We start from the raw sequence: 14,219 nt of genomic DNA, 5'->3' as shown, positions 1-14,219 counted from the left end.
TGGTGGGCACCTGTAACACCAGCTACTCAGGAGGCTGAGGCAAGAGAATTGCTTGAACCCAGGAGGCGGAGGTTGCAATAAGCCGTGATCATGCCACAGCACTCCAGTCTGGGTGACAGAGCGAGACTCTGTCTCAAAAAAAAAGAAAAGAAAAAACAAAAAACAGTTTCTAAGGAGGTTAGGAGCAATGACATGGGTTTGATGTGACCTTGGACAAGCTGGTTAACCACTCTGAGCCTTAGTTTCTTCATCTGGAAAATGGGTGTATCCATAGATCCTCCTTCACAAACACATGAGCAGGTGTGCGTTAATGCAAGACCCGGTGTACAGCGGACACTCAGCAGAAGTTGGTCATTCTTCATTACTGTCATCTACCATCATAGGCACTGTCCACCCCCCATCTCCAACTTTCTAATCTCAGAGAACTTCAGACCAGAATTAGGCCTTATATTTATAGATCCGTGAGTTTTGTTTTGGTTTTGGTTTTCTTCTTTCTTTCTTCTTTTTTTTTTTCCTTGAGATGGAAGTTTGCTCTTGTTACCCAAGCTGGAGTGCAATGGCACAATCTCAGCTCACTGCAACCTCTGCCTCCCGAGTTCAAGCGATTCTCCTCCCTCTGCCTCCTGAGTAGCTGGGATTACAGGTGTGTGCCACCACACCTGGCTAATTTTTTGTATTTTTAGTAGAAATGGGGTTTTACCATGTTAGCCAGGCTGGTCTCGAACTCCTGACCTCAGGTGATCCACCGGCCTTGGCCTCCCAAAGTGCTGGGGTTACAGGTGAAAGCCACCACACCTGGCCTGGTTTTGGTTTTCTTACTCTAGGAGCAACTTGAGGGCAAAGGCTGGGTCTAGCTCATCTGGGTTGTAGTATATCCTTCTAGCAAATATTCCCTACCCTATGTGTGGTCCTGTGCTGGGCAAGAATGAGGAGCCAGTGGTGACTGGGACAGCTTCAGCCCTGCCCTGTCAGAGCTCACATTCCAGTAGGGGACAGACCCATCCCCAGACAGTGACCACACAGAGTGGCCAGGGCTGGGATGAGAGAAGTGGAGGGTTCTGGGTACCCCGTGGTGACAGAAATGGCTCCAGACCCTGCTGTCTCAGGGCTCCCACTCTGGCTAGAGTTAATATCACTAATACTGAAAATAATTAAGACAGCTGATCCTTTTCATTTTGTTAAATTTGTTTTGTTTGTTTGTTTTGAGACAGAGTCTTGCTCTGTCACCCAGGCCGGAGAGGAGTGGCACGATCTTGGCTCACTGCAACCTCCTCTCACTGCAACCTCCGCCTCCCAGGTTCAAGCAATTCTCCTGCCTCAGCCTCCCCAGTAGCTGGGACTACAAGTGCATGCCACCAGGCCCAGTTAATTTTTGTATTTTTAGTAGAGATGTGGTTTCACTATGTTGGCCAGGCTGGTCTCAAACTCCTGACCTCAAGTGATCCGCCCACCTCAGCCTCCCAAAGTGCTGGGATTACAGGCGTGAGCCACCGCGCCTGGCCAACTTTGTTAAATTTGTTTCCTATGTTCTATAAACCATTTTAAGTTGGTAATTTGCATTCACTCATTGAATTTTCACACTAAGCATACCAGGTAGGCACTACCATTACGTCCATTTTGTAGACAAGAGAGCTGAGCCCCAGAGAGATTAAGCCACCTACCCAAGGTCACACAGCCAGAAGGTGGTGGAGCTAGGATTCAAACCCAGGACATCTGGTTTAACCCCCCGCCCCAGGCTCTACTGCTTCTCAACAGTGGCCGAGAAGTGGTGGGTTCCCAGGGAGAGGATGGGGGTTGTGGATGTGGGTGGAAGGAGGCCTGAGACTGAAATGAACCAAGTCTGGGAGTCTCACCTGCAAGGTACAGTGGGTCAGGGGGTAGATGCCGCTCAGGCCTGGAGTCCAAGCCACCTCCAGCTCCGTGGGTTGGCGGGAGACCAGGTGGAGGTTACGGGGCTGCTGGGGGAGCACTGTGGACAAACAGGAGAGATTGACCCTGGGGAGCCTTTGCTCAAAGCTCCCTACCCTGCTCTCTGCCCCCATTCTGACCCCAGAGCCAAACCCCACCCTCTGACGCCCAACTCCCCACCTCCCAACTCTGTCACCTGTGATGGTGGCTGTGCGGGATGTGGTGACCCCCTTGGCGTTATGGGCTTCGCAGGAGAAAGAGGATGTCTTGTTCAGCCCTAGGGAGTCATATGAGGGAAGGGCCCAGTATCAGAGAGGGGCAGGAAGGGCTCCCGGGCCATGCCGGGCCACTCCTACCATGGCCTGCCTGACCAGGGTCAGTGCAGCCCACACAGGCACTTGCCTGAAGGGAGAGTTAGCAGAGTTGAGGGCAATGAGTTAGGAACACAGCCTCCATCCCCAAACACAAGGACGGCTTGGTTTCAGCCCTAACCTCCCGCCACCCAGACACACACAGCCACACACAGGCACACACACTCTCTCACACACACATTCTTACACCCCAGAGAGAGACACACTCATACACACACACAGACACATACTCACACAGAAACACACAAAGACACACACAGCCACACACAGTCACAGGCACACACACTCTAACACCCCAGATAGAGACACACACTCATACACACACATAGACACATATGCTCACACAGACACACACACACAGCCACACCCAGCCGCATACACACACACACACATTCTTACACCCCAGAGAGAGACACATACTCATACACACACATGCTCACACAGACTCACACACAGCCACACACAGGCACACACACACACATTCTTACACCCCAGAGACACATACTCATACACACCCATATAAACACACATGCTCACACACAGACACAGACACAGAAACAGACACAGCCACACACACACACTCTGTCTCACACACACAGATTCGTACACCTAGATACTCACATACTCATATACACATATATAGACACACACAGAAACACACATGCTCATATATATGGACACAGACACATATACATAGACACACAAAAGCATACAGACACACACACACAAGGAGACACACAAACATGCACACACTCACATGCACAAACACAGGCACCCTCACTAACTCACAAGGACACACGTATGGACACACACACCTGCTAGACACACTTAAGGAAACCAGCCCATGGCTGTACATTAATGGAGACATGTCTGTTCATCTCTAAGCTCGCCTCCTGCCAACCCCTCTCCCGCTCTCCCTGTCACACGCTCTTCTCCGGCCACACTGGCCTCCAGTGTCTCTGGAACGCATACATGAAGCATGTTTCTACCCCGAGAACTGTGCACTGTTCCCTCTGCTCAAAACAGTCTTCCACAAATGTCCACGTGACTCACACCCTCTTCTTTCGTTTTTGTCCCTCAACAACACCTCTCAGTCTGCTAGGCCTGGCCACCCTGTTAATATTGGAGCTTGGCCAGGCATAGTGACTCATGACTGTAATCCCAGCACTTTGGGAGGCCGAGTCAGGAGGATCGCTTGAGGCCAGGAATTAGAGACCAGCCTGGGCAACGTGGTGAGACCCCATCTCTACAAAAAAGAGAAAAATTAGCTGGGTGTGGTGGTGCACACCTGTAGTCCCAGCTACTCGGGAGGCTGAGGTGGGAAGACTACCTGTGCCCCAGGAGGTGGAGGCTGCAGTGAGCTGTGATCACACCACTGCACTCCAACCTGGGCGACAGAGTGAGACTCTGTCTCAAAAAAATTAAAAATAATAAAATGAAATATAAAGGCTGGGCACGGTGGCTCATGCCTGTAATCCCAGCCTTGGGAGGCCGAGGTGGGTGGATCACCTGAGGTCAGAAGTTCGAGACTAGCCTGGCCAACATAGTGAAACCTCGTCTCTACTAAAAATACAAAAAATTAGCTGGGCATAGTGGCAGGCCCCTGTAATCCCAGCTACTCAGGAGGCTGAGGCAGGAGAATCGCTTGAACCCGGGAGGCAGAGGCTGCATTGAGCTGAGATCATGCCATTGCACTCCAGCCTGGGCAACAAGAGCGAAACTCTGTTTCAAAAAAAAAAGAAAAGAAAAGAAAAAGAAAGAAAGAAAGAAAAAATAAAATAAAATTGGAGCTAATTGGAGTTTCCTCTCCAAATGTATCCCCTTCCCGCTTTACTTTTCCTCTTTGGTTCTTCTCATCACCCAACATACTTCACCTGTTACCCAGGTACCTTGTCCATTTTCAGTTTCCCCCACTAGAATGTCAGCTCCAGGAGGGCAGGGGTTGTGTCTGTTTCATCCCCTGCTGTGTCAGGATGGCCTGGCACACAATAGGTGTGCCATAAATGCTTGTTGAATGAATGAGTGAAATTGTGTTCAGCTGTGTACTTATGAGCATTCCTGAGCATAGGTGTAGAAATATGAGCGTGTGTAATTCCATAGGGGAGTTCACGTATTGTGTCTTGACTGTTTTTTTCTTTTGCTTTTTGAGAGTCTTGCTCTGTTGCCCAGGCTAGAGTGCAGTGGCATGATCTTGGCTCACTGCAACCTCTGCCTCCTGGGTTCAAGCGATTCTCCAGCCTCAGCCTTCTGAGTAGCTGGGATTACAGGAGCGCGCCACCACGCCCGGCTAATTTTTGTAATTTTTAGTAGAGATAGGGTTTCACCATGTTGGCCAGGCTGGTCTCGAACTCCTGACCTCAAGTGATCTGCCCACCTCAGCCTCCCAAAGTGCTGGGATCACAGGCGTGAGCCACCGTGTCCAGCCTTGAGTAACTGTTTTTGAGTGAAGGTGGATTGCCTTCCCTCCCTAATGTGGTGGTGTTGGTGTTGGTATGACCAGCGTGCACACACAGAAGCACGTACAAGTACAGAGGCAAACACAAGAGACACAGACCTGCAAGCACACAGAGATACCCAACACACACCGCTGTACAACATATATCAGTCCCCCTTTATCCGAGGTTTCACTTTTTGAGGTTTCAGTTACTCTTGGTCGAAAAATATTTCAATGGAAAATTCCAGATATAACTCCTAAGTTTTAAATTGCATGCCGTTCTGAGTACTGTGATGAAACCTCATGTCATCCCACTCTGGTTGGCCTGGAACGTGAATCCCCCCTTTGTCCAGCATCTCAGTGCTGTATCTGATACCTGTCTGTGAGTCACTTAGCTATCAGATTGACTGTCCTGGTACTGCAGTGCTGGTGTTCAAGAAACTCTTATTTATCTAAATAATGGCCTGGCCGGGTGCTATGGCTCACGTCTGTAATCCCAGCACTTTGGGAGGCCGAGGCGGGTGGATCACTTGAGATTAGGAGTTTAAGGCAAGCCTGGGCAACATAGCGAAACCCCCGTCTCTACTAAAAATACAAAAAAATCAGCCAGGCATGGTGGCACGCACCTGTAATCCCAGCTACTCGGGAGGCTGAGGCACGATAATTGCTAGAACCCGAGCTGCGGAGGTTGCAGTGAGCCAAGGTCGCCACACTGCACTCCAGCCTGGGCGACGGAGAGAGACTGTCTAAAAAAAAAAAAAAAAAAAAAAAAAGGCAAAAGGCCCCAGGGTGCAAAATAGTGATGGCTGCAATTCGGATAGGCCAAAGAGAAGCCTTAAAGTGCTTCCTTTTAAGTGAAAAGGTGAAAATTCTCCACTTAGAAAAAGATAATTATATATATATGTACTGAGGTTGCTAAGATCTATAGTAAGAAAACTATCTGCGAAATTGTGAAAGAAAAAGAAAGTTACGTGTAGTATATACAGGGTTTAGTATTATTCATTGTTTCAGGCTTTTGCGGGGGGGGGGCGTCTTAGAGAACGTATCCTGGTGAATAAGGGGAATCCCCCAACACAGATACACATAGAAACACAGACACCCCCCTCAACACACACACACACACAATGTCTGTGCTAGGATGTAAGGAGGACCAAGTTTTTCGTTTTGTTTTTTGAGACAGGGTCTTGCTCTATCTCCCAGGCCGCAGTACAGTGGCACAATCACGGCTCACTGCTGCCTTGACCTCCAGGGCTCAAGCGATCCTCCTGTCTCATCCTCCCAAGCAGCTGAGACTACAAGCGGCCACCACACTTTTTCAATTTTTTTTTGTAGAGAAGAGGAGAGACTCACTATGTCGCCAGGCTGCTCTCAAACTTCTGGCCCCAAGCGATCCTCCCGCCTCGGCCTCCCAAAGTGCTGGATTGCAGGCAGAGCCACTCCGTGCCCGGCCCTGGGACCAGGTCTTATAAGTGCAACTGCAGTTCTGCATGTTGTTTACGCGTGTGCTTGTGCGTCTGTGTCTGTGTTTCTGAGCTGGTATGTTTGTGACCCTGCGTGTATCTGCGGATGGTGTGTACGTGCATGTGTTGAGTATCCGTGTACGTGTCCCTCGTGTTTGCTCCGTGCGTGTACGCCTCTGTTCCCATCGCGTTCGCAAGGGAGGCTCTCCATCCGCAGACACAAAGTTTCCTTTTCTCCGTCAGCGGAGGGAGTGGAATGGGGCAAAGTCTGCAGAGGCCAGAAGGGGGTGGGTAGGGGAGCTCCTCAGTCGCGGCTTCCTAGGTGGCCGTTCCCAGACAAGGTCAGGTGCCCGCTCCCGCAGCCCCCGCGCACCGAAGGCCCCGCGCCCGCAGCCCCCGCGCCGCCAGGAGGAGAAACAGTACAGTCCCGGGCGGGCGGCCCGAGAGGGGGCGGGGAGCCTGGGTCGGGTCCAGCCACCTGGCACGTGGGGCCCCGCCAGGGTCAGCGCGCGGGAGCTGGCGCCGCCGGCCGGAGAAGCCCTGGGGCTGGAGGTGGGTTCTGGAGCCGGGTCCCGTTCCGACCGCAGCATTCCTGCCCCCGCGTGAGTCACCCGGGGCACCTCCCCACCCCAGCGCTTCCGGCCGGCTTCGGGGGCGCGGAGCCAGAGCCGGGATCCCCCTTCCCAGGCCCCAACGGCCGCACCTTGAGTGAAGGGGACAGGAGGAACTGGGACCCCTTCCCCTCCAGAAGGCTCTTGCTTTACCGCAAAAGGACAGGAGCAGGCTGACTCCAGATGTGCTTTCCAGATGTCCTGACCATCCCCCCACAACCCCTGCTCTCCGCCCCAGCTTTTCCAGAGAATGAGAGGGATGGAAGGAGGAGGGGTACGCCCTGAGTCAGATAGAGGGACAGACGCACACTAACGGACAAAATTCCTTCTCACAGCAACCCCCCCCACACACACACACTCACAATGAATCACACTTAAATACACAGGGGCTGTTATTAGCACAGAAAACTCAGTACTTGGTAAGTTAACGGCACACAGATATGCAAGAGCTGATGTCACAAACACAGTGACACAAAAACACCGTGACTCACACATATACACACGGGCGACACTGATGTACATTCATAAAGAGACATGTACGCATACAAGCCAACGTGGGACAAACACATAAACACACAGTCACACGTGTACACATTGATTACAAACACCTAGCAACGCAATATACATCTAGGCTGATGCATCTGACACACACAGAAACCTAAATGTCCCTGTATATTGAGAGACACACACCATGTAACAGCGTACATGGAGTTGAGGTGGACAGATAGATACACACCAGGACACAATGAAGGGTCATTTTGACCTGCTCAGACAAGACACACCGACATGTACCACCCCACAGCCAAGCCTTCATCTACGCCATTAAGATGAGCTGGATGCGCCCAGGTTTCATGTTCACCCAGACACAGACTGATACAAAAACACATTTGCGCTGGGTGCGGTGCTCACGCCTGTAATCCCAGTACTTTGGGAGGCCGAGGCCGGTGGATCACTTGAGGTCAGGAGTTCGAGACCAGCCTGGCCAACAGGGTGAAACCCTGTCTCTACTAAAAATACAACAATAAGCCGGGCTTGCCTGTAATCCCAGCTACTCAGGAGGCTGAGGCAGGAGAATCCCTTGAACCCGGGAGGCGGAAGTTACAGTAAGCCAAGATCGTGCCACTGCACTCCAGCTTGGGTGACAGAGCGAGACTCCGTCTCCAAAAAAAAAAAAACCCAAAAAACAAAAAAACACAGTTTCTTAGATGCACAGGCCTGATGCAGACACACAAGGATGGAGACACTGCCATGGACACATAGATTAACACAGACACACATCTATACGCTGGCTGGTAAGCATCCTTAGGTCATGTACTCAGAGGCAGCAGGGGCCAGTGCACACACAGGGAGACCAGAGAGAAGCAGAGGGTGCTGTTACATATACACACACACACACACACATAGGTCTGTGACGACAGTCATACACCAACATGCTTACCCTGTGACATATACACACACGCCACAGAGACATCTATGGACACACACAGAAAGCAGGTAAGAGGCTGAGGGTTGAGTGCAGTGGCTCATGCCTGTAAATCCCAACATTTTGGGAGGCCGAGGCGGGAGGATCACTTGAGGCCAGGAGTTCAAGACCAGCCTGGGCAACATGGCGAGACTCCATCTCTACCAAAAAATACAAAAATTATCCGGGTATGGTGGCGCATGCCTATAGTCCCAGTTGCTTGAGGGGTGGGAGGGTGCTGAGGTAGGAGAATTGCTTGAGCCCAGGAGGTGGAGGCTACAGTGAGCCATGATCACAGTACTGCACTCCAGCCTGGGTTACATAGCGAGAGCTTGTCTTGAAAAAAAATAAGGGGGAAAAAAAAGCTGGTAAGAAACACAAGTTATCCATGGACGCATTCTGATTGTGCAAGGGAACAGAAGCTCTCACTAGGACACGCTCACACCCATAGCTGCACACCTGTGGGCTGACACTACCACCTCCATACAGAGAGGTGTGCACCATAGCCCCAAACCCACTACCCTCCATGCACACTTTACTTTCCTACAGTGAGTCTCAGCTGTGAACACACAAACACAAAAAAGAGGGACAGACACAGGCTGACACTGGTATACTCAGTCATGCACACACACACACACACACACACACACACCACACACACACACCACACACACAGGCAACCCCTAAGAAACGGAGAGAGAGAGAAATGCTATAAAGATCCAAGCACACATTGGGACAGAATCCAAGCTAAAGGAAATATACTTAGTCACACACACACACACACACACACACACACACACACACACCACACATGGGACATCCACAGAAGCCCACCCTCGCCAAGGCACACCCTCACACAGAGGTTGTGCTGACGGATACACTAACACTCGGATCCAGAACACACAAATATCCAGACACCCCACCACCACCACAGAGACATGCACAGACCCTCACACCTGTGCAGCACCCATTTCTCTCCCTCCCCTCCCCTTCTCATGGGACCTGCCAGGCTGACTCATGCCCCATCCCCAACCCTGGTCCCTACTCAGCCACTCGAGCCATGGGCCTGAGTCACTCCTCTGGGGTCAGCATGCTCACCAGGTCTTCCTTGCAACTCAGGGTCCCAGGAATGCTGAGAATGTGAGCTCCTCCCTCCACCCTGGAGACCCCCAGTCAGAAGGTCCCTCCTCATTCCAGCAGAGAGAGGCAGCAGGTTGGGAGTGCGGGAAGCTGATGCCCTCCAGGCTGCAGCCTCCTTCCTTTACAGAGCCTCTGCCATCTGCCCCTCTGTCTTTCCTCCTTCAGCAGGGAGAACCCCCTGAATCCAGGGTCCCCCAGTGATGCCTCTGACCACTGCCTAACCCTGAGCTCAGTCCTGCCTCGTCTGCATGGTGCAGAAGGGAATGGTCACCAAGAAGGAGAGGATTTCTGTCACTCCAACTTCCCTGTCCTGTCTTTCGTTTTGTTTTGTTTTTTGTTTTGAGACGGAGTCTTGCTCTGTTGCCCAGGCTGGAGTGCAGTGGTGCGATCTCGGCTCACTGCAAGCTCCACCTCCCGGGTTCAAGCGGTTCTCCTGCCTCAGCCTCCCAAGTAGCTGGGACTACAGATGCCCATCACCATGCCTGGCTAATTTTTGTATTTTGGGTAAAGATGGGGTTTTGCCATGTTGGCCAGGCTGGTCTCGAACTCCTGGCCTCAAGTGATCCACCTGCCTCAGCCTTCCAAAGTGCTGGGATTACAGGCACGAGCCACCATGCCCGGCCTCCCTGTCCTGTCTATGTCCATCTTGGGTCACTATGGCCTGTCCCTTCCAGTGTATGTCATTCTATCTCTCTCTGTCTCCCACTTTCCTTTTTTTATTTTTTCTTTTGAGACGGAGTCTCGCTCTGTCGCCCAGCTGGAGTGCAGTGGCGCGATCTCCGCTCACTGCAAGCTCCACCTCTCGGGTTCATGCCATTCTCCTGCCTCAGCCTCCTGAGTAGCTGGGACTACAGGCACCCGCCACCACGCCCAGCTAATTTTTTGTATTTTTAGTAGAGATGGGGTTTCACCATGTTAGCCAGGATGGTCTTGATCTCCTGACCTCGTGATCTGCCCTCCTCAGCCTCCCAAAGTGCTGGGATTACAGGCGTGAGCCACCTCGCCCAGCCTCTGTCTCCCACTTTCTTCCTGCTCTCTCTTCTTTGGGTTCTGTCTCCCCAGTGGGGACCGGGCTGGACATCCTCCCTTTGACTGAGGCCAGCAGGGCTTGTTAGGGCAGGAGGTGGGCCAGTTGTGGAGGGAGGAGGAGGAGAGGAGGGCAGGGTTGATTCCGGTGCCCTGCTTGGGTCAAGGGCTGACAAAGGGGCACCAGGCCCACACACACTCGGGCCATGGAACAGCTCAGAGGAAACCCAGGACAAAGAATTCTATTCAGAGAGAGGCCGGGGTGAATGGAGGGAGAGAGAAGCAGAGAGAGAGAGAGAGAGAGAGACATACAGAGACAGACAGAAAGACACACAAACCAAGAGACAGAAAGAGACAGAAAAAGGCATGCGGAGAGAAACAAGATAGGTAGAGACAGAGAGGCAGAGACAGACTCAGAGGGAGAAACAAGAGAGAGACAGACAGTGGGGGACAGAAGGACAGTCAGACACTCACGCAGAGGTAGCAATGCTCCCTTGCTCCTGACTTCAGCCCTGCCTGGCCCCCTATGCGGAGCTGACCCACATCCCCGGACTCACCTGGAACATGCAGGCTGCGCTGGGGGCCGTGACCTGGAGCTGTGGCCAGGGGGACAGCATCCTGGAGCCAGAGTAGGTCCACGGGCTCTGGGGGTCCCTGGGCTTGGCAGCTCAGGTTGAAGGGGGTGTTGGCGGCCACAGTCCTGTCCTCAGGCTCCTCCAGGAAGTAAGGCAAGCCTAGGGGGGTGGGCAGTGGTAGAGGCTGGGGTCCCTCTGAGGCCCCAAGATGCCTGACCCACCACTAGGATGCTGTAGGCTTTGGGCAGCAAACCCACCCTGCAGGGTCATTGACCTGCCTGTATCTGATCCCCAAGGGCACCTGAGCCATACCCAACACACGTGACCCCAATATCTGATTCCTCCCATGTCAGACCCCCCAAGATAGCTGAGCTCCTCATGTCTCTCTTCCAGAATGTCTGACAGCTCATCCTCATCTCATTCTATGGATGAGAAAAATGAGACCGCTGGGGTGGTGGGGAGAGGGGTGCGTTGCGTGCCTCTGACGCCTTATCTGATGCCCAGAATGGCCTCCTGTGACCTGATCGTGTCTGATGCCTAGGATATCCAACTACCCCCAAGAAGTCTTTTCACTCAGAACATATAATCCCCCCAGCCTTGGCCCCATAACTTATATGGACTCCCAGCTTCTTGACACCCCAAAACTCTGACATTCTTAGGCTGTATGATGCCTAGGGTCATCCTGAATCCTCCAGCACCCTTTGACCCCTCAGGATTCCTGACTTCCCACAACCTGTGAGCGCCACACATCCTCTGACCCCTCAGGACCCCTGACCCCAGAGCTCACCCTCCAGCCCAACGTAGCCAGGTTGGGACACGAAGGTCTGATGTCCCAGAAACACCAAACACTGGTACTGTCCCGTGTCGGAAAGCTGCAGGGAGGTGATTCTGACAGGGCAAGAGGAGAGACAGAGAGGCTCGGGGTCAGAGCTGGACACTGGGAAAGGGTCTGTCAGAACGGAAAGAGGGTGTCCAGCCTGGAAGCTCATGACAACCACGAAGTAGGTCCTATTATTAACTCATTTTGCAGAAGAGGAAAACGAAACCTAGAGGTTCCATCACATGCTCAAAGCCGCACGGCTGACAAGTGGTCAAACTGGGGTTCCCACCCAGGTGGGCTTTGTGCCCCCTGTGTGACAGAGGTGGGAGTGGGATTCGGGGATGTGGCCACACACCTGAGCTGGCTGACCACTATCCAGTCATCCTGTTCATCCTCACCCAGGGGCACCTGGGTCTGGGTGCTGTCCGCGAGTTCCAAGATCTGTCCATCCCGAAGCCAGTGTACCTCGGGGGGCTCTCCCTGAACTTGGAGCTGACACCGAAGGGTGCCCGTGAGTCCCCGGGCACCTGTGATATTCCCTGGGTTGCCCACGAAGGGACTTTCTTCAGCCTGCGTGCCTGCAGGGGAGATGGGAAGAGTTAGCTAAGGAACCCCCCAGCTCCTTCCAGCCCTCAGTTCCACCCTGTCCCTGCCTGCCCACCGGCGGCCGCCAGGACCCCGCCAGGCCCTTAGGCCGACATAGTTGCAGAGTGACCTCAGAGGGGGGTGGAGGGCGGAGGCTCTCAAGGGAGGATGGGAGCCCTCCCAGGGGACTGGGATCCAGCGTCCATCCCGTTGGGAAGGAGGCTCGGGATCTGGCAGCCTCCCACGCCCTGCACTGCCTGGCAGGGCCAGTCCCTGCCCCCTCCGTCCTCTCTTAGGTCTCTAGAGACTTAACAGATCGCGCTGGTGCTGGTGGATGGAGGGGAAGAATCAGGGGTGGAGGGAGGGAGATAAGGGTGGTGGGGGAGGGAGATAAGGGTGGTGGGGGTGGGAGAAGCCAGAGAAAGTCAGGCAGGGGAGATGAGACAGAGAGGAGCAGAGATACAAGGAGAGACAGAAAAAATGAAGAAACAGCCCTCAAGAGAGAAGAAAAGGAGGGGGCGGAGGGGGGATACAGTCACAGAGGGAGGCTGAGAAGAGAGAGAGAGAGAGAGACTCCGAGAGCAGGGAGAGATAAAGGCAGAGACTGTGAGAGAGACAGAAACAGAAACCCACAGAGATAGCAGAGCTGGAGGCAGAGACAGAGAGACAAAGTGAGAGCCTCCTCCCCAGAGATGGAGTGGACTGGTGGGGTAGGGACAAGTGGTGGGGCAGGGGGGTGGTGTTGGCAGGGAGGAGGGTTTTCCCCCAGGGCTCCAGAGCCCTCCTCATCCCACCGCCTGACTCGGTGCCCCTTCGGAAAGATTTCTTCCTTCCCGGCGATCCCCAGCTCAGCCCCTCTCCCCATGGCCCCCTTCTCAGGTCCAGCCCCCACCCCTGCCCCTCAGCTTCTCCTTGTCTGTCTGTCTCTTCGGGTCCTCTCTTCTGTCCCCCCTGCTCTTCAGTTCCTCTCTCAGTCTTTCTCTCCCTCTGCTGCACTTGGTGTGTCTGAATCTGTGTCTCCCTCTCTTAAAGTCCCTTTTCTGTGGTCCCAAGGAAACTCCCTAAGCCAGCCCAGGCCCCACACACCTGCCATCATCCCCCACCTCCTACCCCAGCTCCAGCCCCTCCAAGGGGGTCCCTGCCCCAAGGAGCCCCCATCACTCACCCCTGGGGGCCATGCACGCCCAGCCGCACAGCGCCAAGCACCAGGCCAGCGGGACGCTGCCCATCCTGGGGCACCGCCACGCCATGGGTGCCAAACTTTCCTCAGAAGTTCTTGGGCTCCCAGCAGGGGAGGGGGCAGGGCCGGGCTGTCCCCGGCCCTCCCCCCAGCTCCAGGCTCCCCGGATTTGGCACTGCCTGCCTGGCACAGCGGCAGGGGAGGCCCTTGCCACCGGCTCTGCCCAGCAGCCGCCTTCTCAGCACCCCTGCCTCCTTCTCTCACTCCCAGACTTGGGCAACCCTTTCTCCGCCCCTGGCTCCCCCTTTGCCTCCGCCCACCAGGGCCAGAGCCCAGGGGCCACCTGGACAATCAGGGGTTAACTCAAGAGAGGAGAGGATCAGCCCTTTCTTAAAGGAGCCAGGGAGGGAGCTGAGGAGGGGGAAGGGGATCCTGGTGGCTGTGCCCCCCGTCCTGAGCCAGTGAGGCCCTGTCTCTCTATCCAGGCTCTGGGCGCTGTCCCTCTGGGCTCTGTGTCTGGTAAACATTCCTCCAGAACTCCACTCCCCTCTCAGCTCAGGCCGTGACGCCCCTCTCCCCGCCTCCACCCCCAGCCCAGCCCCAGCCAGGCCTCCTTGGCCCTTCATTCCCCCTCACTCTCTCGGCTC

General features: G+C 54.0%; 1 protein-coding gene across 1 annotated transcript in view; it reads right to left on the bottom strand.

The window, feature by feature from the left end:
• Nucleotides 1-13,836, bottom strand: part of AXL (AXL receptor tyrosine kinase) — a 41,951-nt gene extending 28,115 nt beyond the window's left edge. The window contains exons 1-6 of the mRNA XM_030795733.1: nt 13,558-13,836; nt 12,163-12,385; nt 11,775-11,875; nt 10,970-11,146; nt 2,105-2,185; nt 1,854-1,969 (exon numbers count right to left, since the gene is read on the bottom strand). Of these exons, the coding sequence (XP_030651593.1) occupies nt 1,854-1,969; nt 2,105-2,185; nt 10,970-11,146; nt 11,775-11,875; nt 12,163-12,385; nt 13,558-13,642 (783 nt within the window). The 5' untranslated portion in view covers nt 13,643-13,836. The remainder of the gene's footprint in view (nt 1-1,853; nt 1,970-2,104; nt 2,186-10,969; nt 11,147-11,774; nt 11,876-12,162; nt 12,386-13,557) is intronic.
• Between the last annotated feature and the right edge of the window lie 383 nt (nt 13,837-14,219).

Source organism: Nomascus leucogenys, chromosome 17, assembly GCF_006542625.1.
Source record: "Nomascus leucogenys isolate Asia chromosome 17, Asia_NLE_v1, whole genome shotgun sequence".
Classification (NCBI taxonomy): Eukaryota; Metazoa; Chordata; class Mammalia; order Primates; family Hylobatidae; genus Nomascus; species Nomascus leucogenys.
The sequence above is the reverse complement of the archived record's forward strand: the minus strand, read 5'-3'. Positions and strand labels throughout refer to the sequence as shown.